The sequence below is a fragment of the Camelus bactrianus genome, chromosome 8 (genome assembly GCF_048773025.1).
Source record: "Camelus bactrianus isolate YW-2024 breed Bactrian camel chromosome 8, ASM4877302v1, whole genome shotgun sequence".
In the NCBI taxonomy this organism is placed as follows: domain Eukaryota; kingdom Metazoa; phylum Chordata; class Mammalia; order Artiodactyla; family Camelidae; genus Camelus; species Camelus bactrianus.
The window spans coordinates 26,404,528-26,428,850 of NC_133546.1; the positions used below are offsets into that span (position 1 = coordinate 26,404,528).

At 42.8% G+C, this 24,323-nt stretch overlaps 1 protein-coding gene across 7 annotated transcripts in view; it reads left to right on the forward strand.

The window, feature by feature from the left end:
• Positions 1-946: 946 nt before the first annotated feature.
• SLC2A12 (solute carrier family 2 member 12) overlaps positions 947-24,323 on the forward strand; it is a 55,906-nt gene continuing 32,529 nt past the window's right edge. Inside the window, exons 1-4 of one of the 7 annotated variants that reach the window (XM_045524718.2) lie at positions 949-1,253; positions 20,203-21,543; positions 23,918-24,006; positions 24,223-24,313. In XM_045524718.2, the coding sequence (XP_045380674.1) occupies positions 1,139-1,253; positions 20,203-21,543; positions 23,918-24,006; positions 24,223-24,273 (1,596 nt within the window). In that variant the 5' untranslated portion in view covers positions 949-1,138 and the 3' untranslated portion in view covers positions 24,274-24,313. Of the gene's footprint in view, positions 1,254-20,202; positions 21,544-23,917; positions 24,134-24,222; positions 24,314-24,323 lie in introns of those variants that run through there. The other 6 variants (XM_045524716.2, XM_045524717.2, XM_045524715.2 and 3 more) reach the window with 6 other exon arrangements.

Sequence of the window (24,323 nt, forward strand, 5' to 3'; positions counted from 1 at the left end):
GATTTGCTAAATATTTTCCTTCTCTTTCTTTTCTTAATGAAGGTACTGGGAATTGAACTGAGGACCTCATGCATGCTAAGCACACACTCTACCACTGAGCTACACCCTCCCTCCTTGATCTGCTAAGTATTTAACTGAAGGTAAAAATGTCAGAACTCCGTAAGACATTTTACATAAATATACTCACAAATCAGAAAAAAAAAAAAATCCTCCTCCTCCTGCTCTGATTTTGTTTCATATCGTGTGATCACCACACCCACACAATGGGCCATTTAGTGTGGTCTGTCTGAATTAGAAATACCCCGTCCTGCAATTAGGCTATCACAGAACCCGACAGAAGTTTCAACTCTGTCTGTTTATTCAGACAACTCTAAATAAACAAACGGGATCACGTTGCTGTAACCCCAGAGTATAAAAAGTCCAAAGAACCTGCGCCTTCTATGCTTGTGCATGTTTGGTCTCGGGCCCTGATTTGTCTGACCCGCCTTGGAGAGAGAGTATATACCACATTCAGGAAGGGCAGAATCAGGTTGGAAAAAATGAAGATGTTTCATACTTTGTTGAAGCTGCTAAGTGTCACGACTCGTGGAATAACAGTCTTGCTGAAAAATTGACACACTTTCCCTGCTGGTATGTCTTTGCATAAATTGTTCCTCCCTCTGCAAGAGTAACTAACACCATCTGTGAGTATTCCGGGCACTAACTCTCAGTTTGCGCTTAAATCTGCACGTTTCCCCCCACCCCCCTGCCTCTTTTCAAAGGTGCAGGAAGAGGAGAGCTGCCCCCGCCCAGCTAATGGCCAAACGCTGTCAGAGCACGAGCTCGGAGCTCTCGTTCCCAAGCCTCGAAACCCTTTGCTTCCAACTCTGCATTTGAACGCAAAAACAATCCTCCGAGATTCGGCCCTCCCACTGCCTGTGATAGGCTGCTTGGAATAGCAACAGCCTGTGTCACCGAAAAGGGCAAAGCTTTCGGAAATAGAAACAAAGTTGGTCACAAATCACATTGGCTTTGCCCGAAGTTCCCCCCCCCCCCACCTTTCTTTAGCATGCGACCATGGGGCAAGTAACTGCTGCTGTCAGTGGGGGAAGTTGGGGTGGTTTGGTGCCGAGGGAACGGCTGTAACTTCTACGTGACCATGGTACCTGTTGAAAACGCAGAGGGCCCCAGTCTGCTGAAACCCAAGGGGCGAGCAGCGGAGACGAATGGCAGCGACAGAGCCAGCGGCGGCCGGCATCCTCCCTGGGCGAGAGGTAAAGGGAGGCAGCTGGGCTCGGGTGACCGCGAGAGAAGCCAGCTGGTCGCCTGTCTCACTCGTGTGCGTGTGTGTGTGTGTGAGAGAGAGAGACGCACACGTGAGAGTGCTAGGTGCCTGGAGAGAAGGGGACAGGATTTGGTGGCAGGAGTGACAAGCAGCCTTAATGTGAAGACTGAGTCCCACTACCAATAAGCCGGGTCCCACCACTAATAAGCCGGGTCCCACCAGTTGTGTTGACGTTATGATGTACAAATCTTTTTCACGTGGGGAAGACTGACCGGCAAGATAATCGCACGTGTAAACACATCCACACTGGCACACACACACATCTTCATTTACTGTAACAAATGGACAATCTGTAACAATCACGCTTTTAAAAATCAGCATTTTAAGTGGGCTTCATAAAATGATTAGTTACATAATCAATACACATAACTTTCTTTTTAAGTTCCCAGCATCTGTTTGTAATGAATTGGAGCATTATTTACAGCCTAAAATCTCTGCTTATTTGCTCCTGCTTTCTTTAAAACTGGCCTTTTGGACTGAGGTTTCCTACTTTTCCTTCCAGAGGCGAAATCTGGAAAAGTTTTAATTCATTTCAGTTATCTTCGCTAAACCACTTTGCTTTGCATCTACATTGACAATTTTCACAAACACACAGCACACTTTTAGTTGCCTTTTCCTATTCAGTTAGTTTTCAAAGGAATAGAAACTAATCATAATATGAAATGAAAATAAACACAAATAACACCTTCTTTCCCACTGCTTCCCTCTGCTCTGCTCCCCTTAGTGTTATAATTCATCCCCAGGCCACGTATTGGAATTTCATGAATAATCCAAAACACTAAATGGTACAAAGGGCATTTATCTTGTACCTTGGGATGGGTCTGTATACTTATGTTTACATTGTGGGTTTGTCTGATCTTGAATTGCACCCACAATCTCTCTCACAGAGGCACTGAGTGGCACCTCCTTCAGAACTGGGAAGTTCTCCTCCTCGCCTGTTCACTCCCTGCTTAGCCTTGTCTTGCTTCCCTCCTTCTAGTCAAGAATGAATACCTGGGTCATCTTTTAAGACAGCCCAGCCCTCTCTGCAGCAGAGCTGCCCCTTTCTCTAAGTGTAACCTTTGATCCTAAGTCTGAGAGCAGACAAATGAAACAGGGGTAAAGAGAAAGAGAGGAGGAGTTCTCTGAATTCTGGCAAGATTGTGCTGGAGGGCGGGTTGAGGTGGTGATATCGACAAAAGGGTTAACTACATAGAGTCAGTGCTACTGTCACAAAGAAGATGAAAAGAAACTTTGTCCTGGAGGGGACTTCATGATAACAATTAAAAATTGACTATTTAATTTTGATATGGCTTTGAAAGCACAGCATACTCTTAATTGGTTAAATTGCACAAGTTCACAATTATCCCAAAGGAAGGTAAGATACATGTGTGCTTGTAAAGGTTGAATGTATGCACAAGATTCAATTTAAAGTGCAACAGTTTATGTTGTTGAAAAGAAATGATAAATGAATAAATCCCATAAATTATTTTTTACGTTTAATTTTAAGTGAATCTTTATTATGCAGGAGAGGAAGCCTAAATCTTTTCCTAAAATCCTAAAGGAATACAGCTTTGATGTGTGCTATATGTAGTTTATATTTAGATAAATACAAACCTTTAATTATTACTTTCATAAATTTTCCTATATTGTCTTAAACATCTCTTGGTACCCAGAGGCAATTATACAGATATATGTGTATATCTTGCTCTATGGTTTTGAAAAGTTAACTTCATCTCTCCTTTTGGGATTATATTTTAGTCTGTTTTACAAAGATGTTGAAGGTTAATGAAATATTTAACAACTTCTTTACGTTTTAAACCATAGTTTCAGCCAGGAAATTCTGAATATTTAAACTGTGCTTAATAATTATCATACTATTTCTGCACTTGAAGGTAGCAAGTTTTTCTATATTCCTAGCTGGGAAAATTAAAGTACAAAGAGGAATGAGTTATGCAACCCAGGACAAGGTAATTAAATCATTTGAGATACTGAAAAATGAAACAAAACAAAACAAAAACCCTAAGCTCTCTGATTGCACCCCCTAATGTTACTGTGCGTAATGAAAAGTCTTGCAGGTCTTCCTTGGCCAACCCCTCTGAAATGGAAAGAATGCTTTGTTTTAATGACTAGAAGTTAATGAATTTAAATTCATTTTCAAGAAGCTATGACTCAAGGTGAGTGCATTTTTAGTAAATGCGTTCATAGACACGTTATAATTGAGCTGATAGGGTGGGGTTGAGCTCAGTTTAAAATCCTAGTACCTGCAGCCAACAACAGATAGGTGAGGTGGAAAACATGGCCATCTGGGACATCTCACACAGGAGAACAGAAGTCCAGAAGATGTGCAGTTGGCCTAAGCTCACACAGTGGCTGGTGCAAAGTTGACCCTAGCAGCCTCTGGCCCAGGAGGCCCATGCCTGCTCCTCCATCTCAGGAGCTGGGTCTCCCAGGCTCTTCTAGTTTCATGATTCAAACAACTGGCTGTGGGGAGGGTTTCCTTAAGCAGCCCCATTACCCCACCAGCACTCCTTTTTCCACTCAGATCTGCCCCGTAAAGGTCAGAAACCAAGAACAATATTCACTATATGAGCGCAGGTTCTCTGCCGAACGCACTGGAACCCAGGTCACTAGAACCCAGCTTAAAGGGCTGCACCTCATCCATTCTAAGACCCTTCTAAACTCAAGATGCCACAGTCTGAGATTTAAGACGTGCACACTTCCACTAGCCAGGTGAACATCCTAAGGCAGTTGTTCTCGAACATGTTTGAAGCTGTGAACTCCTTTTCACAAATGGAAGCTGAGGAGGTGGTCAGTAAGTCAGGTAGACATGGCGCCTCTGTAGTGGAAAGAGGGGAGGTGGGGAAAGAAGGGCCTGGGGCCTGGCTGCTTCCCTGCTCCCTTCCCACTCCTCTGGCCCCAAGGTCAGGATCCCATTAGCAAACCTCAGTTCCATCACTACTCTGGGTATGCAGGCCGTGTTTTTGAGGTTGGGGCATATTTACTGAGCTCCCACTGTGAGTCTTGGACTCCCAGGCTTAGCCTAAACTGGGCCCCCTTGAATTCAATCAGCCTGGTCTTCTCCGGCTTCCTCAGGCAGCCCAAGAGGAAGACTATTTGTAAGACAGACTGAGGAGACTTTGGGGAACAAATCTACTACCAGAAAAGAGAAGGTCAGGCCAACTAGCCTGACGTGATAACAGCTTTGGTTGTGAGACCAACAGACCAGTCACTTTGGGAAGACCTGGACCTTCGCCATTCCCATTTTCCCCGCCTGCCATATATTAAAATGTGACACCTGAAACTAATGTAATCTTGTAAGTCAACTATACTTCAATAAAATAAAGCAAAGAAAAAAATTTTTAATAAAATATATACAGCAAGTATTCAAAACATAGTGACAAAACCCATGAGAAAAATGACTGTGTTTTAAAAACATGTATATTTAACATCTTAATGGTAATTACAACAACTAAAACATGTTGTGTGTAGCTTGATATCCCCAAAGAAATGACAGGATTTATAAACATGGGAATCGATGAGAGATTCTAGACTCTTGTCTGGAAATAAGACCAGATTTAAAGACAACCATCTCTCCTTTCTCTTCAATTAGCTTATCTCTGGGGCTGTACATTTAACCCCGCTTGGAAATTATATCAAAAGTCTAAATTGGAGGCTTTTTGTGCCAGTGGGGCCTGGGCAAATGGCTTCTCCAGGGTCTAGGAAGGGAGAAGGCGCTAAACCAACATGGTGGGAGCTGTTTCACCGCCAACCCTGGTGGTGGTTGGCTCTGACAGCAGGGCTCTCTTCCCCACACACCCCACATCACCTAGAGGTGACATTTCCACCTAGAGGACATTTCCTCTCACATTACCTGGAGAGAGCAGAGGATTGCCACTTGCCACAAACCTCCAGGCCACTATAGCAGCCGCACACATGCACTGGTGGGATCCTGTGGATGCCGGGCCTGACAGACAAGGCCAGGCCAAGGAGCTGCCAGCAGTGCCTTTGGCCTGGAGGGCCTGAAACTAACCAGCAAACATGAGCGTGCCTGGACAGATTTTACAACCAATATCTGTTTTGATAGATTAGTGCCTCTGCCCAGTTGTTAAATACTTTAAACACCACCCTTCTCTCTGGTAAGGTTGCCAGCAGAACCTGAGGCAGCTGAGTTCTTAGGAACAAGCCTGGTGGTAGCTGATAGGACCCTACTGTGGGCCCTCAGGTATGGTCTTTGTGAATTCCCAAGGGGGTACTTTTTAGGGTCTAACCTATTCTCTGAGTCCACCCTGTGGAAACTCCAGTTACGTGTATGTATCAAAGATGAGTCAGCCAATTTTAAAACACAATTCTTAATCGCCATGGATGTGTAGGATGATGGTTTTCATTCCAGAATAGTGTTCTTGAATCTGGTTTTGTAGGTAGCATCTTCTCACCAGAAGGAACTGAAGTGCTATGTCACCCCAGGGTTTAAAAAGTTCTAAACGCTCCAAAAGACCCTCCATTAGGGTGGGATTGGCTTGGGTTTTTAAGAGCTTGAAGCAACTATTTATTCAGATTGTATGAGCCAGAACTGGTTTCATAAGATTCTAAAAATGAACAGAGTCGGGGCTCCCTAGTTTAATTTTTTTTCTCAAGAACAGCCTTCCCCAAGAGGATCAGTTAGTGAAATAAGGCAGTGAAAGCCATGTAAAAGTACACAAGTCATGGTGGTGAGAAAGGGGAAAAGCTGGAATGAGCGTCTTCCCAAGGGGCTATTTGACCAAATACCAAATGAGGATAATTTCCCATCCCACCTTCCCTCAAAAAGTACCCAATCTCAGTTAAAGACACAGAACCGAAAATCCCTGCAAATATTTCCCAGCTAATTTGAGCCTAATATATTACCTTTGTAGTAAATCATAAATTCACACAGGTTTTTTTCCCTATTTTATTTTGTTTTGTTTTGGCTCCGTGGCATCACTTTTCTTCCTGTGTCGTGGCCCACGCATTTACGCAGGTGCCAAATGGCTATGCCTCCATGATATATTCATTTTTCTATACAATTTAGGTAGAAGTAATAAGATTAATAATTTATCACATTGTTCTCATTTTAGGAGCTTTTATTATTTTTTGAACAATGACTCACTTTATACCGAAATACCAGGGAGAAAAACACAGTCACTTCTTTGACTTACAGGAGTAAATCCAATGTTACCTAACTTCAAGCTATTAAATTGTGCTTCCCTTGGAAGTAATCATTTCTCCAGAATATTCACGGTGGAGGTCTGCCTGACATCGGCAAGTGCTGGGGCTGTTAGTTCCATCGTGTTATTTCATCCCAACTGTGTCATTCCTGAATGCACCTGTCTCCACACTTTGTAGAAGCTGGAGTCGGGAGCCATGTGCAATGCTAATTTAAAAATGGCATCTCAGCCTCAGATGTGCAAGGCTTTTTAAGAAGAAAGGGAAGAAGTTGTAATTAGCATCAGTTTGTATCGTGAGAGAATATCTCCACGCTAATGAATGTTTCATTTCTATTGGGACACAAAACTGTGGAAAGTCCAAGGCAAAAAAAATCACAGGAAGGATTTTTCATGATGTAAGCCCTATTATGTAGGTATTGCCGAAAACCAAGGAATACAAGAATTTATGAAAAGGCCTAGTTGTTATGTTGGAAACAAGGTATCATTTTACTTCCTTTGCTATCTAGTAAGAGACTGTTTCAAAGTTTTACCTTCATATTATGGAGATTTTACCCCATGGGTTCAGACTAAACAAATCTTTGTTGAATGACTATTGAGGGCAATCCAATGAGGTAGTGTTGCCCCCAGTTCACAGATAAGGAAATTGAGGCTAAGACAGCAACAGCTAACATTTACCAAGCACTTACTAGCATACACCAGCCACTTTTCTATCTCACCTATTCTCATAACAACTTTATGAAGTTATGTAGTATTATTATCTATATTTTAGGAATGAGGGCCAAGAGAAACAGAAAGATTAAGGGACATGTCAGGGCCTAGCTGGTAATTAACTAGGTGCTCTGGTTCCAGACTGTACCTTCAGCATTAAGCCCAGGCACCTCCAGGAGAGAAGCAAAGTGACTTGCTCCAGGTAGCACAGATAATAGCACAGACATCGGAACCTCAGTATCCTAGATCCAAGCCAAGGTTTTGCCGACTTGACAAATAACACCATCCAGTACTGATGTCTCTACTTCCTGCTCTGTCCCGTGATCTGATCTGTGGATTTGGGTACCCATTATACTCATTTCAGAACTAATTGCATTCTGTTTTAGCTAGTTCCCTAATTTTGCACCTAACGTGTCTCTTCCTGTAAGATTTTAAGTTCCTGGATAAAATATTTATTCTTGTACCTATCAAAGCTCTGAGCCAACTACAAGTATTTGGAAAGTACTGTGCATCTCCTAAGAGGTAGGAGCTATGCCTTTTCCTCTGTTCTTCCTTCTGGGATCATGTGCACGTACGTGGCACAAGTCCCGCCATCTTGTGCTGTCACATCCAGATGGAACCTAGGAAATGCCTCAACACAGTGCTCGGAATGACCACCATGCTAATTGCATTGTCCATCCAGATGAACCTGTCTGCCATCTGTGTCCAAGACAGTGCTGCCACAGAGTGCATGCTTAGTTGTTAAATCTGTGAATGAGTAAAGAAGTATTTGTTGAGCTGAACTAAAGTAAGCATTTTAATTCAGCAATACTTACTGACTACCTACTGTGGGAAAGGCACAGATACATGTGGATAAAAAGTATGGTGGGCTGCCGGATACTTCAGGATTACAAAAAAAGAAAAGATGTCTAAGACATTATCTGGGTCCATAGGTTCTAACCAACTCATCAGAAAGCTAAGAATCTAAATAACAAGACAATCATTTAGCAAATGTTGAGCATCTGCTAGGACTCAGACACGATGCTAGACCCTGGGTCCAATGGTGAACCAGAGACATCCAAGCAATGCAAAGGATTATTACCAATGGGTGATGAGAGAGAAGAGATCAGGACATCTACAATGAAGGAGGTGGCCAGACACGTAACACGATGGTAGTGCACAGGGGGCAGCTCAGCCAGTTTTTGAAGGATCCTGGAAGACAACACGGCTGAACTGAGTCAAGAAGGTATCACCGAGGCCAATAGCTTTACAGAGAGCATTCTAAGTAGAGAAAATAGCTTGTATACAAGTTTGGAGAGGAAAGAATGGCACATTCAGGGAAGTACAAATATTTTTGTATGATGAAACCACAGAGTTCAAAATGGGAGAAAGAAGATTACAAAAGAATCTGAAGATGTAAGATGGAAGGGGCCATGTTATGAAATTTTGGTGTCATAAGTACCATGAGAGGAGGAACTCTTAGGAAGAGAGTATATTAGTTTACAGAAATCAAGAAAAGTTTCTGAAAGTGATGGTAGTGGTGACAGAACTAGGTGGGGGAAAACCCCACCTGCGTGGCTCTTAATCCTCCAGTGCTATGGGGTCACCCTTCTTTTAATATTTAAACAAAAATAGCTCCAGACCTCATAAAGTTAAATCCACGTGCCTCCTTGCTCCCCACCCTTGTGCCCATCCTCAAACACATGCAGTACACCTTAGGAGTCTTACGGTTTCTGATTATTTGCACTAACTTCCCATTTCCCCTGGATTCTTGCCCTTTAGTTTCTGCAGCTGGTCTTTTCTCTTATCCCTGCTCCAATCCATGAGTGGATTTCAGCCCATTTTCCTTCACATACTCAAATCCTTCATATACATTCATACAAGTTCTTTGTAGACTCTTACTGATGATTCTGAAGAGGGCTACAGTGCAATTAAATATTAGGTGGACTCATTCATAAAATTCTCCTGTCAAATCCACCATAGGGAATTTCTGGTACACTAATTTTTCTAAAATCTACTGGCCTCTTGTCCTATTGTCCCCTTACGCTCGCTCCCCATCACCATCCCTTATAACCTCTCTTGACCTTTTCTTTCATTTCTATTTCTGGGTTCTTAGTGATTATTTATTCATTTATTAATTTAGCTATTCTCTTTTTTTTTTTTTTTGGTAGGGGTGTTAGGTTTGTTTGTTTGTTTGTTTGTTTGTTTGTTTGTTTACTTATATGGAGGTACTGGGGATTGAACCCAGGACCTCGTGCATGCTAAGCACATACTCTACCACTGAGATATACTCTCCATTCTTTCTTGATCTCTCTCTCTCTTTCCCTCTCTCTCTTTCTCTCTCTCTCTCTCTCTCTCACACACACACACACACACCCCCCTCAGAATCAGACCTCTCATTTTTTCACCTTTTCTCCCTGTCTGCTCCCTCTCCCATAGCCCACCTATATGTTTTCGACATGCTCCCAAGGACTTCTCCCTTAACCCTGAGATGACCATCTCAAGTATTTATTTTTAGTAAATAAAGGGCTCTTCCTAAGAGCTTTATAAAATCCACAGGCTTTACAATAGTATTTGTTTTCTCTCCCCCTTTAATTTCCTTAATTAAAACATTTTAAAGGCACTAAGGGTGATTCTCAACCTTTTTGGAGTACTGGACTACTTTTTAAACAGAAAATCAGCTTCAAATCCTCACGTAGTTGTCTTTTCAGTTGTATGTTTATTGATTAGAAAATAGAGAGTGACAGAAAGCCATTCTGCATTCACTAGCTCTTTGAATTAAAAACATTTTTCATCACATCTACGTATGTACAAACTTTTGATGTACAGATATGTATGTTGCTATTTTTTCCAACATTCAATAATCATTGATGGGATGAGGATCCTTTTTAAAGATTTTGTCAGTTTTCAAATGCCCATTGCTCACCGCAACCCATGCACATCGAGAACCTGCATCCTGGACACATCAGACGTCTCTAGGTAAAACTGCTGTTGGTTTATTTTCTAGATCCCCCCACCCCTTAACTGTCTATTGAAAACCACCTTGAGTAGATGGAAAGAGATGCAAAATTACAGCAGCACTAAAGCCAGAAAAATTCATCAATTAATAAGAACTTAACCCTAAATAAAATACAAATGTGGGCCTCATGAACAAACTAAGGCAGTAATATTTTAGCTTGCCACAAACTCTCACTGAGCATCCCTAATAAGAGAATTTTCGTTAGTCAAAGGATGACATCTCCGCAGACCCCCTGCCCCCGGAGCTGCTTTTGCAGAGGGTCAGATGGTTTTGCTCCATAGTCCAATTCTTCCCACCCTGTCCTGTTACCATTATTTCTCTCTCTACATCTCTTAGGAACAACGGTTTCCAGGATTTCAGCAACTCTGGCCTAGACAGGAGAGACTGGCTCGTTGCATTCTAGAATATGAAATCAGTGTTAAGATGCGACAGAGCCCAGAAGAGCCACTGGAATTGTGCATTCTAAAAGTTGTTGTTTTGCAAGTACTGTTTTTGACAAATAAAGAACTACAGACTGCTTTACACAATGCAGGGATGATACCCTTTGTTCACAGTCAGGGGAGCAAAAAGTGGAAGCAAAAAAATTCCTTTCCCAGTTCAGTGGGGCCACACCAGAAAAATAACGTCCAGATAGCAGAAATTTGGCTACCAGATGTGCACATCAGTTGCTCCACTGGGTCCAACTAAGAGTTTCCAACAGCAACTGGGTGGCTAGAATAAGGTGTGTCAGACACTGAAAACCCAACAGCTGTCCCAGATCCCTTCTAATTGTTTCCCCTTTTCTTCTGGGGATCTAGAAGAGTCAGATCTTCACTTTTGTCTCTCTTGCAGCCAAGTTTGACTATGGAATTCACTGGTCCTAGACAATGAGACTTAGGGTAAGGCTTAATAGGGGAGGGAAAAAAGTCTTCCTCCGTCTTTTTAGGGCTTGTGGCTGACTCTGAAAATTCAACTGACAAAGACAGATGAACAGAAAAGCATCCATGTTTATTTAATATGTTTTACATGGCATGGAAGCCTTCATCAGGAAATAAAGACCCAAAGAAGTGATTAAACCTGAGTATTTTTATGCTAGATTCGATGAAGAGTGGACAGTCCTGTAAAATATGAGAGGTCAAGGAGTACGAGGTAAGTGTAGTTAACTAGGGGAAACTTAGCAAGGCTGTTTTTCCAAATTCTTCTTGGTGTCCCTTTGTCTTTGGAGATAAGGATGCTCTTCTCCTGGACATAATGGAGAGCACCTCTCATGTGAGGGTTTTACCACCTGCTTTGGGGGAAAAGGCAGAGAGAAGGCCAGAAGAATCTTCCTGCTTTTAGCATTTTCTCAAATTCCTTAAGCTTAAAATATTCAATATGTCAAATTGTTGTATTTTGGGGTAGCATGTCTTGAACCTACCGTCTTCCAAGGTGCTTCTGGAAAGTTCCCTCCCTGATAAAATTAAAGAGGCATATGAAGATAAGCCCTTACCCTAAGCCTTCTTCCACTGTCTCCTGCTTTTGAATCTGGTTGTGAGAGCATCTAATGCCTGGAGCTATAACAGCCACCTTGCACATATGGTGACAAACTGGGGACAAAAGCCAACCCTCTGGGGAAGCAGGAACAGAAGGATGGATAAAAGTGTGAATCCTCCGAGACACCAAACACAACTTGATCTTCTCACTAATTAAACAATAACTGCCCTTTTTATCAGGTCTTTGATTTCTTGCAGTCAAAAATATCATAAATAAAAATATATAACTAGAAAAGAAAACTGGGGGCCAGGGAAAGAGAGGGCAGCAACTTGGTTATTGGCAAGTACATTTTAAATGCAAAAGCAAAGCATGCATGTTAAGATTTATTTTTATGGGAAACAAATACATTTTGGAAAGCATCTGATTTCTGTTCTCTATCATTTTTTTAAGTGGACTCTGTGAAAATAGAGGTCCAGAACAACATCTGGTGGTAAGAGTAATCTGAGGTGAAGATGGAGCCAGCTAAGATTGGAGATGCAAGTAGACCTAGTATGAGACGTGTAAGGTTTGAGGAGACTAAAACCACAAGAGCAGAATTATTTTCTGAAATATCCGATGTGGAAGATAAGTAAGAAAGCTATTCTGGGATGCACATAAAAAGGGCAAGAAGACAGAGGTGGGAAGGAAATGAATGTGTATGTATATATAAAACTAATATATACATAACTATTCCAAAGCAAATGAGGAGGGAAACAATCCCAAAATACTAGAGGAAATCTTTTCTGAGTAGAAGAATTCAACCAGCAGCAAAACAATGTAGAAAAAACAGATACCCAGACATGTCCTGGTGAAAGTTTCAAATTGAAGAAAAGACAAAAGAGAGGAAGGAAAGAAAGAAAAGAATGGAAGTTCTACAAGTGATCAGGCAGAAGAGGAGTGTTAACAACAGAGCAAAACTCGGGGAAGTGCTCGCACGCAAATGAAAACAGTGCCCCCTCTTGTACCTCGCCAGCCAACAGAATTTGGAGAAGATTCATTTCAGGAAAGCGTGTCTGTGAAAGTGCTACTAAATCAAACCTGGGTTTGGAAAAATGAAAAAGAAGGCAAAGTTCCTATCTTTTTGTCCTAGAAAGTTCAAACAATAGTAGGTCTAGAGGGAGGCCAAATTTTCTGTCAGTCTGAGTTTCACTGCATGTGAAAGAGAGGATTGGGGTGCAGGGGAGAGGTGAGGGGAGAGTGGCTAGATAAAGACTAGTGCCCAATATTTACCATCACAGGGAGCACCACACATGGACCAGGGGCAAGACGCGGCAGCGTCTGGGACCTGGAAACACCACACCACAACACTGCACTCTCCATGCAAGGGAATTTTCTGATTAAGCCAGTGCTTTCCTTCTTGTGGCATCCAGTAGCCTCTGCTGAGCTCTGGGGTTGGGCCTTGTGTGGGCCCCTGATACAGACACTCCTGCTCTCAAGGGGCTCCCAGTCTAAGGCAGGAGACAGATTAATGCAGGATGTTGTGAGGCCCTGGACGCAAAGGCAGGAGCAAGAAGAGAGATGAATGCTCACCAAAGAAATGGTGTCTGGACGGTTTTGTAGAGGAGGTGATATTTAAGCTGGATTTCAGAGATGGATGCGTTTCCCTAAGCTGTGAAGGAAAGAGGCCAGACGTGCTATGAGGGGGAACAGCATGGAGAGAAGCCCAAGTCTGGGAAAGTGCAGGCATTTTTCAGAAACAGCCAGTGGTGCAGACGGGCTGGAGAATTGGCACCTGAATTCTGTTGTCCTCAGAAAGGAGACTGCTAAACATGGGGTCTCAGTGACTAAAGAACAAGTCCATGCACAGGGTTGATGTTAAAATATAAATATAGGGGTGACAATGAAACACTTTAGAGTCCCTGCAATGGTGCTATATTAACTGGCTAATAATAGTGCTGAAAGCTCTATAGAAATGTTACCAAACCAAACTTGGGTCTGCTCGCCCGCAGGCAGTCAAGCCAATGTACCGAGACCGGACTGTGGTGAAGGGAAGTGTAGCGTTCATCGTAAGGCATCAAGCAAGGAGTCCAGGGCAGCAAGTGCTCAAAACGCCCATACTCCCTGATGGGTTTCAGCAAAAACCTGTAAAGGCCAGGAGGAAGGGGGTGGGGATGGTGTGGGTAACAGGGTATGTGATCAGCTCATGCACAATTTTCTGATTAGTTGATATTGAAGTAACAGGGCGGCTAACATTATCGATCCTTAGGTGCCAGGAGGTCTGGGGGCTGTGTGCTTATGGTCATCAAGTAGCTAATTTCTTCCATTTGGTGGGGGTTTAACATCTGTAAAACAACTCAGGAAATGTGCATCAGATACTATCATCTAGGTACTTCAGAGTGGAACTAAAGGAGAAGATATGGGGTGAGGGGGTCTGTCCTGGGATGGCCCCATAGTGTCCTGCTCGGTGACGGAAATGCTAGTAGCATGCTGTTCAGATGCTAAGCATTTATGTAAATATAAAGTTCCATATGCTAACCCTTAAATAATACTAGTTATTAATCTTTGTTGACAAACTGTGGGGAGGAGAGGACTGAGGACCAAGGATTGGTATTTGCAGTGCTGTTATCATTCATTCATTTATTCATTCACTCAACAAACATTTATTGAGTAGTGAACTTGTGCCAAAGACTAGAGATATGAATACAGATATAAGGAATGCAGGGTTCTTGCCTTCAAAGTTGTTGCTGAAAGATGACTTCTGTACCCTGCTTACCAAATTGAGACTCGAGTTCAGAGTTTTGGATGAAGTAGAAAAGGCAGCTTCATTTCTTTGCCAGGCAAAGGAGGTCACAGTGGGCTAATGCCTCTAAGACTGTGAGCCTACTGGGGAGAAAAGGCAAGGGGTTTAATAGTAAAAGTTCAAGAGTTCAACGAGCAGAGCTGGTTTCCATAGAGATTGCATACAGGGTAACAAATTACTGCAGTTTTTCTTATTTTTGCAGATGCAGTGGTCCCTTTCCTCTGCTGGATATGAAGTTCACCTCTGGCTTTGGGACCCTCTTTATATTCTAGTACCTAGAACAAAGGATGCATGGGAAGGGGCTCTGTGGAAAAGAGCTCTAAAGAAAAACTTGTGGAGTTTAAATTCAGGCTGATAATTGCTTTTAGCCTTTTAAGCAGGTTGAAGCCTAGGACCACCTGGAACAACAGGATACAAGGAAACCACCAAGGGCCAAAAACAACTCACCTCATGCAGCACCTCAAGGGCTTTGGGCAGACCACCCAAGCCTCCCTCCTCTGCAGCCTAACCCTGGTCAGCAAAAGCATGGGAAAAACCCTTTAAACCATCATTCAGTTAAGCCGTGACAAACACCATTAGAGATATCAAATGGTCACCGATGACAGTAGAGTCCTGCTTGGTTACAAAGTCTCTTAGTGGAAGAGGGGAAGATAATCAAATGCCTTCATATATCTGAAAACACACATTCTGTGCCCAGCGCAAGAGAGGGTCTGGGGGTGGGGCAGCAGAAGGTGGCAGAGTAGGGTGGTCGTCATGGGAGAGGCGGCTCATGAGATGACTCTTGAATGATGGGTTGGGATTAAAAGTATTCAGGGAGAAGGAGCAGAGAAAGGGGAGGGCGCAAATGCCAAGCCATTCAGGGGCCACTGCTACAAATTTTTCTTGAGCAAAACATAAAGTAGGGGGTCTTTTAAATGTGTGAAGCCTTCACAGTTGGTCAAGCTGTATAATGACCTGGCTGCCTGCCAAAAAAACCTGGGAGTGCACGCTTTCCAGTCTGCTGTAGGATTCAGTCTGTTGGCAAGTGTTTACTGTGTGTCCATTATGTGCATATGCTATGATAGGCATATGGGAAAGAAAGCAAAGAAGGAAGCGGCCAGAAACTCAAATATTGTGAAAAATGGAGTGTTTTGCATGAGTGCCAATTAAAGTTGTGGTTTCATCTGAGTCTCCGTGAGCAGCAGACAATGCAGCTATTGTGGTGGAAGCGGCTGCAGCCTCAGAGCTTGTGGGGGTTGCCTGTCCTTTGTGCCTTCTGTGTGGGTCTCAGTGCTCATTTGCATAAAGCCTCTTGGTTGTGATCACATCTTCAATAGGAACAGTTTTCCTTTATTATCTTATTAAGGAATCCTCATTGCATCAAAAGGAACACAGCTGGTCTAGCCAGGCAGCAAGACCTGGAGTGTGGGTGTGACCCAATAGCCTGTGGGTACCACTTGCAAATTTCCAGACAGTTTCTACTTCTGTGATGTCCACAAAAGGCTGAGAATTCCCTGTGACACTTTGGGAGAACACAGGGATGTAAAAGGAAGAGCCCTTGTGAAGCAAGGTCAGGAACAAAATGGCCAGGAATGCTAAACTTCACCATGAACCTTAAGTACAGGCTGAACTCAGGGCTGTGTGTTTTTTGAAAAGGCTCTAATTATGATTCCTCACCCGACTCTCTCCTTTAGCACTGACTTCTCCTCAGTCCACCCAGCTGCCCCAGACTCCGACATTTGTGTTTAGGCAAACATCTCTTTTTCCTCTTGTTTTCCATTAGATTTTTTGGAAAAGTTATCTCTGCTTTCTGGCATTAACATCTTGCTTCTATCATCATTAACTAAAAAGTAGACACAGAAAAGAAAAAAAAGAAAAACACCAAACCCTTGGGGTAAGTCCTAAGATGTCACAGTCTTACAATCTCGGATGCTTTAGGGACTAGACTTCACAATGAATTAGAATTCCAAATCCTGAATGAGCAACTTGAGAACTGCAATGGAATTTCAGCAGTAATAAGCAGCCATTGTGACATGAGTGGGGAAGCTAGTTAGGGGCACTAGCCTTTAAAGTATATAATGGGGAAGCTATACCTTTCAAATAAAATTCAGAAAATGAAGATCTTAACTTAATTATGTAGCATATAGCCTATGTTGGCACCCTCCTTTCTCCCTTGTAGGAATAAGGTCACAGAATATCCTGCAATTTTTTAAGCTTTTGAAGACAACTTGCCTAGATGGATGGGTGGATGGATGGATGGATGGTTGGTTGGATGGATAGATAGATAGATAGATAATGCTGTGATATATAGTTTTTTAACTTGTAATTTTATAAAAAGAAATTTTTTATCAATTCATATGGAAACAATTTTGTTATATCTCTAGAGAATTATACTCAGTGCTAGCTGCTGGATCTCAAGAGGGATATTGACAAACCAGGGTGGTTTCCAGACCCTTTGCACACATCCTGGTCTGTCAGTGTCCTGTGAATGCTGACTAAAAGGACTAAGCATATGAAGCTAAGCCCAGAAAGCAGAAGAAAAAGCTGAGTCTCTCTTCTGTCTGGAGATATTTCCCCCAGACCACAAGCAGCTGGCTTTGGGACTTGCTTCACCCATTACCCCTTCTCCTCCTTATCCTACCACCTCAGACTCTCTCTAAAGTAGGATAATAGAGCATCAAAGGAAGGAACTCTTGTATCTCAAGGGGTCTTCTTTTTGTAGGGAAGCACTATTTCCCATCTAACAAAAGGGGGAAACTAAGAAGGGGAAGGAGAAGGACAAGGTGCAAAGACCGTCTTATGCTTCTCACGCAGCTTTGGCACCTCTTCCCCCATGTCCTTGACTCCTTATCCCCATGCTGCCCGCTGTCCCTCTAAATCTGCTTCTGGGGTGCCTCATTCAGCCTGCCTCCACAATCACTTATTTCTCCAATCCAAATATTGGAGACCAGTTGCCAAAGCACACACCCTAATCAACACATCAAACAGATAAACAATGACAAGAAGAGCTACAAAACAATATTCTATCCAAATGTGAAAATTTGACCCAGTTCTCCTTGTGGTAGAAGCATTTGTTGTTGAGGATTTTAAGATCACCTGGGGAAAAAAGAATATGTGGAAATTGAGGGTGTGAGAGTACTTTAAAAGTCCTTTTGCAAGTGAAAATTAAAACAGTGTATAATAAATAATAGAAAATAGAGATATCACCAGAATGTTCAGTTTCCTGGCAGGCAAGAACCACATGTTTTGTTTCATTGTGATACATATATAGCGAGATATACAGAGATATCTCCTAGTACCTAGGAAAATGCCTGCTGTGTAATGGTGTTAAATATTTGTCTTGTGATTAGCTGCATAAATTGCTGATTTAATTTCAGTTTAATGGCTTGTGTTCACAATGCTCAAACATCAGTTTTATTTTGTTGTGGATTATTGCATTTTTATTTGCTCCTCCATCTAAATATTCGGTGCTTTAAAATTTTTCTCTTTCTTTTCCTTCCTTCCTTCCTTTCCTTCCTTCCTTCCTTTTCTTTCTTTCTTTCTCTTTCTTTCTTTCTTTCTTTCTTTCTTTCTTTCTTTCTTTCTTTCTTTCTTTCTTTCTTTCTTTCTTCCTTTCTTTCTTTCTTCCTTTCTTTCTTTCCTTCTTTCCTTCTTTCCTTCTTTCCTTTCTTTCCTTTCTTTCTTTTCTTTCTTTTCTTTCTTTCTATTGAGTTATAGTTGATTAACCAATGTTGTGTTAATATCTGCTGTACAGCACAGTGATTCAGGTATATATGTATATGTATGTAGGCTCTGACCCACTTCCTTACCATCCACTGCCAGCTCATGAGCAAGTCTCATCATTTTAACTTCCAAATTAACACATTTTGGGGTTTGTTTTAATTTGTTTTGGGGGGTAAAGGGTATAATTGGGTTAATTAATTAATTAGTTAATTATTTTATTATTTTAATGGAAGTACTAAGGATTGAACCCAGGACCTCATGCATGCCAAGCACACACTCTACCACTGAGCTATTCCCTCCCCACCAATTAAATCTTGAATCTGTCTGCTCATCACCAGTTCCACTCCTTACACCCAAGTCTAATCTAGCTCCATCTCTTGTCAAGACTAAGGTGACAAACTACTCCCTGCTACCAGTCTTGCCCCTCAAAGGACTAGTCTCTCCCCAGCAGCAAGAAACTCGGAGTGTCTTCCCTCTTACTGGCCAGTGGGCATTGACCCCACTGTACTGTGAATGCAGTAAAAAGTTGTCACTGTGACTGGCCAGGTCAGGTCCTGCATGAAGTGCCCCCTCTGTGCCTACCCATGTACCCTGATGCCCTCTCCCACCTCCCTCTCCACGCTCCTGCTGTGCCCCACATGTGGCTTGGCACCTGACAGTTCCTGAAACACGGCGAGAGCTTCCCTGAGCTCAGGCCCTGGAAACTACTGCATCCTCTGCCCATGATACTCTTCCCTCTACTTTTTATTTCTTTTAGCCTCTGTTTTGACAAGTTACGAATATGCAACAAGCACTTGGGTACCTACCACTGAAAATTGATGACTGTTAACATTTTGCCATTTTCCTTCAGATTTTAACCTGGAAAGACTGGAACAATACGAAGTCCCTTTTGTTCTTCCCCATGTCAAATGCCCCTTCCTCCTCACTCAGAGTGAGTCATGGGTATTGACTGGTCCCGGCTCTGCACCCACTCCTCCCTCCTTTCTGACACAGCCCAGCCTCCCCCAACACGCTCACATGTTTCAGCAAAAGTCAATGGTAACCTGATTGTGGCCAAGTGTTACCGAGTCCAAACTCATTCGGCTTGCCTCAGCACAAGCCAAGAAATCAGGAGATGAAGGGTTGAGGCAAGGAATAATGACTTTATATGGAAAGCCAGCAGACCGAGAAGACAGGGGACTAACATCTTGGAGAACCATCTTACCCAAGTCAGAATTCAAGCTCCTTTTATACTAAAAAGGGGAAGGGTGTGGTTGGTTGTTGCAGACTTCCTGGTGTCGGAATCCTGTTTTTGCAGCTGTCCACCTAGGTCAGGTCATGATGTTCCTGTAAACCTCCAACAAGACAAATGTTATTCTCTGTTCTGCAACTTTTTAATCTCTGTATGAATGGGAGAGTATTATACCCTTAAAGGTCAGAGGCTTGAGAATGGGCTCTCCTGCATATTTCAGGCTATAGGCAACATTCTTTTACCAAAGGTGCAGAACTAGCTTGACTAAGCACAGGAAATAGAGCACAGGGTTAGAGCCAAAAGAACAGATCTCGTGTGGTGTCAGATTTGTTCTTCCCTGTGTCACAAGGAGACAAGAGGGCAGGTTTCTGGGAGACTGTGCTTCATTTTCCCCCAGGTTACACAGTGTGGACTGTAGCCCTTGTGGAGGCTCCTCCCTGCTATCCTGCCCTCAACGGTTTGCCTTGGAGAGTGGGACCCAAGAAACCAGGCTGGCTGAGTTTCTGATCCAGCGCCAAGGCAGGAACAAAACTGTGTTCTTGTTTGTTCAATTCTCATCATCTATCATCTGCTTATCTTGCATATCTGTCTGCTCGAAACTAAAACCAAAAGCAAATCACAAATGGAAGGAAATAACTCTCTAAATGTCTCCATCCCTTTGTCTCCCAAGAATGAAAGAAAAAGGATTTTTTCCTTCTTTATGTAATCGTGCTTTGATTAGTGTATTATATGACTATAAGTATAGGTGTGTTTATACTCAGCACTAGGAAAATTGTAGTTACACAAGGTTAAGTCTGCATCCGACCAATTCAGAACTGACCCATTTCTCCTCTCTGCTCCTAGGTTGCGGGGTGTTTACTCTCCTGTCCTCTGTCACGGCTGCTGTCAGCGGTTTCCTGGTGGGGTATGAACTCGGGCTCATCTCCGGGGCTCTCCTTCAGATAAGAACCCTTTTAGCCCTGACCTGCCACGAGCAGGAGATGGTTGTGAGCTCCCTCCTCGTTGGGGCTTTACTGGCCTCTCTCGTCGGAGGGGTCCTGATTGACAAGTATGGAAGGAGGGCCGCCATCATCTTGTCGTCCTGCCTGCTTGGACTTGGAAGCCTAGTCTTGATCCTCAGCTTATCTTACACGACTCTGATAGTGGGACGCATCGCTATAGGGGTTTCCATTTCACTCTCTTCCATCGCCACTTGCGTGTACATCGCGGAAATTGCTCCCCAACACCGAAGAGGCCTTCTTGTGTCACTGAACGAACTGATGATCGTCATCGGCATTCTTTTTGCCTACATCTCAAATTACGCTTTTGCCAATGTTTCCCACGGCTGGAAGTACATGTTCGGCCTTGTCATTCCTTTGGGAGTTTTGCAAGCGATTGCCATGTATTTTCTTCCTCCGAGTCCTCGGTTTCTGGTGATGAAGGGACACGAGGAAGCTGCTAGCAAGGTTCTCGGAAAGTTGAGAGCCATCTCCGATACGACGGAGGAACTCACTGTGATAAAGTCTTCCCTGAAAGATGAATATCAGTATAGTTTTTGGGATCTGTTTCGTTCCAAGGACAACATGAGGGCTCGAGTAATGATAGGCTTAACACTGGTATTTTTTGTGCAAGTCACTGGGCAGCCAAACATATTGTTCTATGCATCAACTGTTTTGAAGTCCGTTGGCTTCCAGAGCAATGAGGCAGCTAGCCTTGCCTCCACGGGGGTTGGGGTTGTCAAGGTCATCAGCACCATCCCGGCCACCCTTCTTGTAGACCACGTTGGGAGCAAAACCTTCCTCTGTGTCGGCTCCTCTGTGATGGCAGTTTCACTGGTGACCATGGGCACTGTGAATCTCAAAATCCACGTGAACTTCACCAATATCTGCAGACACCATAGTCCTATCAACCAATCCTTGGATGAGTCTGTGTTTTATGGACCAGGTAACCTGTCAGCCAGCAACGACAGTCTTAGAGAATCCTTTAAGGGGATGACTTCCCACAGCAGAAGCTCACTAATGCCCACAAGAAATGACATGGATAAGAGAGGAGAGATGACCTTGGCATCCTCACCAAATGCTGGACTAAGCCAAACTGAGTACCAGATGGTCACAGACGCTGCCGATGTCCCAGCTTTTTTGAAGTGGCTGTCCTTAGCCAGCTTGCTTGTTTATGTTGCTGCATTTTCAATTGGGCTAGGACCAAGTAAGTATTTAATTTTTCATTCCTTCCTTCTCTGCCCTTATGAATGTCGTGTATTACTTTTGACCAATCAAAGCATCCTCCTGCCATTATAGTACTTCATACATAGAACTACCAGAAGCAAGATGGGGATAATATTGGCCACCTGATGTTTCTGTTGATGAGGAAAGTACATTTGGCTTATCTCTCCTTTGGGAAATGTGCAGGGCTAGTACTCAAGCAAGGATTCGTTTCTCATTATCTGTCACATGAGGATACTTTAATACCAATTGATTGGGAATGAATCAGACTCTGAAAGATACTTATTGCCCAAGAGAATATATTGTTTTATGAAAGCAAAGTTTGCTGGGACAACATTTCCCTTCATATCATTCTGAGTTTTTTCATAAGTGGAAGAAAAAAAAAGTGTTTAGATTTCCTTAAAGACACAATAGTGGAGGGGAGGGGATAGCTCAAGTGGTAGAGGGTGTGTTTAGCTTTCACAAGGTCCTGGGTTCAATCCCCAGTACCTCCTCTAAAAAATTAAATAAATCAATATATCTACTTACCTCCCCCCTTAACAAAAAAGACACAATAGTGAGTGCATGATGCATTCCAGTAATAATGAAGAAGAAAGGAATTTAAAAGAAATTATTACAGGTAAGAAGATGCATTATTTCTTTAAGTACATTTGATCACTAGAGTAACCCCCCAGGATACTTTACTCTGCCTCTTAAACAGGAGAAGGGGAGTCAAGGAGTACCCATGGAACACAGTACGAACGGTTTACAGGGAGGTAGCTCAAGGGGGTTTGATTTGATATAGTCAGTCTGTTCCAAAGACAAAGTTAAAACACTTCTCTTGAGCAAACTCTCTAGAATTTGCTTGAATAGTTTGTGTGTTGCAGTTCTTTCATTTTTCACCTCACATGCAGAGTCTAATCCTCTCTGTAGGGAAGTTGTGAGGTTTTTTACATCTCTCTAGAAAATGATGTGCTTAAAAATCAAGGGTGGTTTCCGTCTACCACCCTTAACTCCCACCATCACCTCTCATTCCTCTCCCTCCCCTTCCTTCCTCCTCACTTTCCTCTCTTACAGAGTTGGTATTGTAACTTTTGTTTGCAATGATCAAGGAGCAGACAAATTTGCTCAAATGAAGGGACATGTTGGATGTTCAGGAACAATAAGAAAACATAGGCTGTGTGGAAGGAGAAGGAATCGCATGGCCATAGGTTTCTGGTGCTGGCACCGGACTGTGCTTCTGGAAGGGCTTGCTCTAGTGATCCACTGTTAACTATTCATTCAGACGATATGTACTGAGTGACTAATTTTTTTAATAACCAGGATCAATGCTCAATGCTAGGGAAACAGTAATGAACAAGACAGGTATTGTCCCTGTCTTCAAGATGATTACAATCGAATGGTTGAATGGATTGAGCTGTGCCCCCAGTGTCTGCTTCTTTCTGGCCAGGAGCAGCAGGTTGGGCCTGCTTAATCTCAGTTAATTAGTAACTGGATTTGCACGTGGCCCATACAGCCTCTCCTCCAACTCCGTTTCCTCATCTCTCAGTTTCTACTCCCATTTCTAAGTGAGATCAGTCTCTAGATATTGATTCATTCAAATTCCTGACAGGAAATCTGATCGACTCTGATCTTTGCTGTGCCAAGTCATAAACGATTGTTCTCATCCAATCAGCTGTGGAAAGATTGGACCACATGATCTAAAACACGGATGACCAGAGACTGTCCCTTCCTTTGGCACCATGAGTAGACAGATTTCTCTGTAAAACTCTGCAGGGGCAGACAGAGCAAACACTACAATGCTATCAGCCTCTGATCTCTCTGGCTTGTTCCTGGACCTTGAGCTTGCTTTTTAAGACTGAAAATGATAAACATCATTAGTGAGTAGGTTTCTGGAAACAGGTTTCTACCATTATGTCAAGATTCAGCTATCTTGGGTGTGGACCTGTGAGATATTTGTCTTAACCAGTTTGAGTTGCTATGGCTTAGACAACAAACATTTATTTTTCACAGTATGGAGGCTGGAAAGTTCAAAATCAAGGTGGCAGGAGATTCAGTTCTTGGTGGGGCCCTCTTTGGTTTGTAGATGGCAGATTGTTTGCTCTCTGGAGGGGAGAGTGAGAGAGAGCAAGCAAACTAGGTCTTTTGTGTCTCTTCTCATCAGGTAACTACCCCATCATGGAAGCACCACTCTCATGATCTAATTACGTCCCAAAGGCCCCATCTCTAAATATCACCACACTGAGGATTAGGGTTTTAACATATGACTTTTGAGGAGCCATAAACATTCAGTCAATAACAATACATGCATAGCTCCTCTGATAACATAAATCTAATGAAATTTGAGTAAGCACATTTTTTTACATTGTTATTTTCAGAAACTCTAAAGTCTATTAGAAGGGCAAGATATGAATGCCAACTTGTACCAAGGAACAACTTAACCTTGTCTGTGACCCTTTCTGTATCAGTAAGTACAATAAGCTTTGCTCCTGTGATAAACTTCAGGTGGTATTTACTGTTCCACTGAGTTACCTGGCCAGCATCTTCCCTACCCCCCCCACATCTGTTCACCCTAGAACTAAATGTATTTTCTTTCTACAATCATTTTCTTGATCTAATCTTTTGAAACATCAAGAACCAACAAAGAATCTAAGAAAAGGATGCTCTTTTTGTTTTCATTCAGAGAACCTCTCAGGTTGGCAGAGGTCAGAACATGGCACACATTATATTATGAGAGACACTGAACTTAAACTTCCAGAACCAACCTCTTCATGGTAAGAGTCC